Raw genomic sequence first — 5,388 nt, 5'->3', positions numbered from 1 at the left:
AGGAGACACACTCCCACACCACCTCCTGTCCTGCCTGACTTAGTCTGTCGCTCTCTCTGCGCCCCTGTTTTTCTTATTTTTCTGCAAAGATTTTTTTTTTCGCTCTTGCTCTTCCATAATTATCGAAGCCCTTTCGACGGCTTTCAAAATGACTTGACGTTAAACGAGCTGCGCACTCATCTGCCTGTGACTGATACCTCTATAACTGAGCTTTATCACCACCAAGGTAAAGTGGTTACTGAAAATTGAGAGGTGCGGGTGTTTCATGGTGTGATTGAAATTCTCTTCCTTTTTTTGACAGCCTGGTCAGGACCGAGTTCCTTAAGGAGAATCAAGGGCCCCACGCAGAACACAGAACTGTTGAACAGCACCAGCACCAGCTGTGCAAGGAAAAATCTGATCTCGACAAAATATTCAACCTGACGCGCTGTATGTCGGCTTATTGAGATCGTTCAGTTTAGTCCCTTCTCGAAATTCTAGATTTTCTAGATCTCCCTTCACCACCATGTCAAAGGAAGACTTGACCTGCAAGGTTAGCTCAGTGTATAAACACAAGGAACGCAAGCCCAAAAAGCCGCACTACATCCCACGACCGTGGGGCAAGCCCTATAACTATAAATGCTTCCAGTGTCCCTTCACATGCATGGAGAAGTCCCACCTGTACAACCACATGAAGTACAGCCTGTGCAAGAACTCCCTCTCCCTGCTCATTGAGTCTGAATGGCCCTACAAAAAGGGCAATCTCCTACACCCTGAACTTCGACCTCTACAGCCGGGGGCACGCCTCCGAGGGTCAGGTCGTGAGGAGGTGGAGTCCGCCCCAGCTCCTGTGGACCAATCAAAAGCCGCGCAGTCAGAGGTCCCCTCTGGGGGGGAGGAGCCAGAGGAAGGTGAGGATCCAATCGACAGGGAGAGAGGGCAAGGGGAGGGACTAAAGGAAACCCTGCCCACCAAAGAGGCCAGAGACCAGACTGACAACGGACCCCGAAACACTACGAAGAGGCCCAAACAAACAGAGGCCGATTTTGTTATCACAGATGTCTTCTCCCTTGAAGACCAGCTCCTCAACGCCAGGGCGGTAGAGGTAGAGGCTAAGTTGAAGCACTATAAACTTTCTAAGACCTGCCTGACTGGTCCCAGCCTCCTCTCAGAGCAATGGCGTCTGCTGGCAACCAGCCACAGGAAGGCAAATGCAGAAGGTTCACTCGCGGATGGCGGCTCTATGTCCTGCTACCCACCCGTGCAACCCTTTGCAGAATGCCAGGAACCCCCTGCTCTGAATCTCTCAGTCCTGGGTGTCAGTTACCCACTAAGCCCAGGCCTGTTTTCATACATCAACCCCCCAGTGCCTGGAGCAACCCCGGCCCACGCCCAGCTTGCCCAGCTCCCTTTCCTCGCATCCGCTGCACAGCTCATGCACCCTCCTTCCGGGTCCGTGCCCCCCGCGGAAAGGTCCGTCCTGTCCCCTCGCTTCTACTACCCCCTGCTCTGCGAACATGCGTTCGCGGCCACGCAAGACTCCGGCAAGGGAGTCAAGCCCGGACGACAGTCCCCAGCTGGGCTGGAGCCTAAGGTGCAAGCGAGCTACGCGCCCAAGGTTGGCCTGTGGAAGGTCCCCGCCTTGCGCCCCAGTGCTAATGGGGCTCCCCCAGCCCTGTGGGCCACCCACCAGCAGGTTGCAGGGTCAGCTGAGCCTGGCTACGGGGCAGCAGAAGAGAAGTCCCACCTAACTGCAGGCAAGGACAACAAGATGGGGTTTTGGAGCCACAAGGATGTCCCCTCGCTAAGAGAACAGAACGCCAAGAGGACCGGGGTGCCCCCGGAGAATCAGGAAGGCCCCCAGGAGAAGAAGCCTTTTCTGGGAAGCACACGAGACCTTCTCAAGAACACGCACGGTGCCCCATCTCTCGCTGCAGGAACCGAAAAACTCCTCTTTCATGGCAGGTGGGTATTAGAGAGCTTGAATCTGTGTTACCATGCAGCATGTTTCTAAAACGACATTAGGCTTCCCTTCTCGATCAGATTTCTTTTTCAGTATGGACAGGTTAATGAAAAGTATAGGATGTATACCTGGATCTCACAGGCAGAAGAGTGCTGAACTTCACTGAGAGAAAAAGCTGGCATATTATTCAGATGCCAGTCACAGTTTGTTTTGCTTCTTTGATTCTGAGCTGGTGCTGTATTTCAGTGGTCTTTAAAGGCTCTGCTCTCCAACCCTCTTTTGTGCTGTTGCATTCTTTTTCAGCACCTTTCGCACCTCTCTTCTGCAAACCAGGCCTGCAGGGGAATGGCTCTCAGACAGCAGAAAGTGTCCATCAGAGGGACAAAAGTCCAGAGGCCTCCTGCTAGAGCCATCATCCCCTCTGAAGCCTGGGAAAGTCAAGGACAGATATTCAGGGAGGCAGGAGGAGTCGGATGCGGCAGCCGGGCTATTAGGTGACCTCTCCAAGGCCCTGCAGGAGTACCAGGAAGCTGATCGCAAGATCTCTCACCTGGCGAAGGAGGACAGCCCTGGCCAGCGCTACCTGAGGGACCACCTCTGTAAAATTCGCAGTGAGCTGTCACACATCCATCAGGCACTGGAGAAGACCACCAGGCAGCATGAAGGACCCCTGGACCTCTCGGTCAAGAAGGCTCTAGACTGCAAAGTGGTTGGCAGTGGGGGAGAAGGTCAGTGTTCAGAAGGCAAAGGAAGCGTCCTGGGGGAGACGGAAGAGGAGGGGGAGGAGGAGGAGGAGGAGGAGGAGGGAGTCACACTGGGCAGAAAACTCCTGTCCCAGGAAAGCTGCTGCCAGGCTGAAGATGTCATGATCAAGATCAGCCACTCTGAGCTGGGTGACACACATCCGGGCGCTGTGGTCAAGACGGAGGTGGTGTCCCCCAGTGGTCTGGGCATCCGGCCGTCCCCTGTCGAGGCCCTGTGGCCCAGCAGGACGACCAAATGCGAGGCAGACTCCAGTGTGCTCCTGTGTCCGGATGGTCGGTCGGCTCCCTTGGTCTTCACCGACTTTACCTCTAGTGCCAAGACACTGAAGAGGCCCTCATCCAAAGATCACCCCGGGGAGATGCTGCCACCTCCCAGCCCTCTCACACCCAGCGACCCCTAACAGCTGTTTTTCCTGCAGACTGGTTGACATCAGCCACCCATCTCCCCGCTTGGAGGGATCCAGCTCAGAAAAACAGCTGAACAAAGGAGGTGGTAAGGAAGAATCGTGGTTACAGCAGCCCATTCACTGCAACTGTAGTCCATGTTCTGGTCGTAGTCGCTGGACTTTGTCATGACTATTTGATGTGCTGCTCTACATGGTTTCTGTGATCAAGAGTATTGATCTACATACAGAATTTCAGAGACTCTCTCAAGACATGTCAGAGATTCATGCGATGAACATTGCTCCACAACGACCATGCAAGACTTCTTAGCAAGGACATACTAGCTGAGTAGTCAGTGTACTGTATCTGGGGTACTTAGAAACTCCATAAGCTGCTGTTATTGATTTGAGATTTCTGTATCTTTCTCATGGGGGGAAAGTAGCCGAAACCGATCATGCCTGTTGATATTGCAGATGCCAGAAGACAACCCGCACACACGGGCATAACTAAGCATTTCCTGATCAAAGTCCCTCCATTACCACCTTTTCATGCTGAGCACTCATTCAGTACCTGCAGCATGAAATGGAAAAGGGTTTTCTGTCTCACACAATAGTGTTGCTGTGTGTAATTCTGATGTAATAAAAGACTAAATCAAAGTCAGGCTACTCAAACATTAAATAGCCATATTACCATACCTGTTAGGTCCTAGACAATGGAAAAAACACTGATGCAAGATTCCAGCTGAAAAACACGTGATTTCTTTCCAGGACGTCTGGGATGAGTAGGCAATGACCACGATTCCTTTACCTTCGTTAAAAAGCTTAACTTGTATATACATTCACACAGTGTTTGATCTGTATAAAGTAAATCTAAGAGGGTCACCCTTGAACTCCTGACCTGGATGTATGACCCAGGAGCGTGCAGACAATCTTTCAGAGACAAGCTTTTGTACTTCCTTGAAATTAAAAAGAATTGAAAGCACAAATCCGTCTGATTTGAGGTTTTTACATGCTGTATTTTTACCACCTTGACTGTGCCTTTTACAAATCACAAATGGCAACTTTGAGACATACATACAGGCTATAATACGGAGCTTATTCACTATGCAGGGTTGTGCAAGAGTCGTGTATTTATCAAATTCATTTTAAATGAAGCTGCTCAGAATGTGTGTAAAACAAGGATGTTAAAACCTGCATGTAATGATCGCGTGGGGACATTGAACGGCAGGAGTTTTTGCTTGTTTTTGATCCCCCTTGTCTCGACCAAAACTAAACTGAGTAAACTACTTTGTACGACTGACTGAATAGGGAACAGTAATTTCAGTTTTATTTCAGATCAATCCCAAAAAGATCGATGCCTACAAATTATTTTTTTATAAATTTAGAACTGCCAAATATTTTTTTGTTACGCCCACCCGATGCAAAATAGCTAGCCAGTGTTTTTCATGGGTCAGGTCATAGCTGCGGACACTGTCACCGCACACGGGGGAGAATGAGGAAGTATAAGCAGACTCAAGCCTATCATCTTTTAATATGTCACAAGCAGCACAGCCCCTTGTATGAGATTCAGCACTGATTGGAGGAATCTCAAGTCTCTCACCAACATCACTGACATTGCAAGCCTATAAGGGCCCAGCATGGTGCAGAGGTCTAACTTGCTAGTCACTCACATAGTTTATGAGTAGGTTAAAACGAGAAAATCAATTAAATAAAGGTATTAAAATAATGCAGGACAGACAGACTGATCTTGATCCAATTTATTTCTTAAGAGATCAATCAAACTTTGTTTTATGTTGAGTTTTTCATGTAGCGTAATGTACAATCATGTCCTTCGTGAGCCATAATTGCACATTACAAGCCCTTCGAATACCATGAGAATATTTATTTAAATGTCTAAAAAAAACAATAAACCTAGATATGTGGTTTCAAAACTAATAGTCCCTTAAATACCATAGTGCATGGAAAGTAAAAGTTGTATATAAAAAATAGGCAATTGCAATCAATCACTGTAAGACTCTTTGGATAAAAGCACCAGACAATTATAAGAATCCCATTGACAGCATCTAAAACGTAGGACTTTGCATTTCCTGTGTGTATTTAACGAAGTTTGATCAATTCCTTCTAGCTGTATGTGCTGCACAGGGTAAGTGAGAATGTCACAAGGAAAAGACCAGCAGGACACGAAGTCAGAAAGAGGTCATCTAATGGAGAGTGGCATTGTGCTGAAGCTCTTAGGTGATAAGGACTGACACGGGACAGTTACCTTAGTAAAGGTGAAATTAGTCCCTGAGCTAAATGT

At 48.6% G+C, this 5,388-nt stretch overlaps 1 protein-coding gene across 1 annotated transcript; it reads left to right on the top strand.

Moving 5' to 3' along the window:
* The first annotated feature begins 356 nt into the window (after positions 1–356).
* prr35 (proline rich 35) lies at positions 357–4,062 on the top strand. The gene is made up of 2 exons (XM_088936835.1): positions 357–1,944; positions 2,246–4,062. Exons 1-2 carry the CDS (start codon positions 506–508, stop codon positions 3,105–3,107), a joined length of 2,301 nt encoding a protein of 766 aa, XP_088792961.1. The 5' UTR covers positions 357–505; the 3' UTR covers positions 3,108–4,062.
* Positions 4,063–5,388: the final 1,326 nt, after the last annotated feature.

Source organism: Atractosteus spatula, chromosome 18, assembly GCF_055471065.1.
Source record: "Atractosteus spatula isolate fAtrSpa1 chromosome 18, fAtrSpa1.hap1, whole genome shotgun sequence".
NCBI classification, from domain to species: domain Eukaryota; kingdom Metazoa; phylum Chordata; class Actinopteri; order Semionotiformes; family Lepisosteidae; genus Atractosteus; species Atractosteus spatula.
The sequence above is the reverse complement of the archived record's forward strand: the minus strand, read 5'-3'. Positions and strand labels throughout refer to the sequence as shown.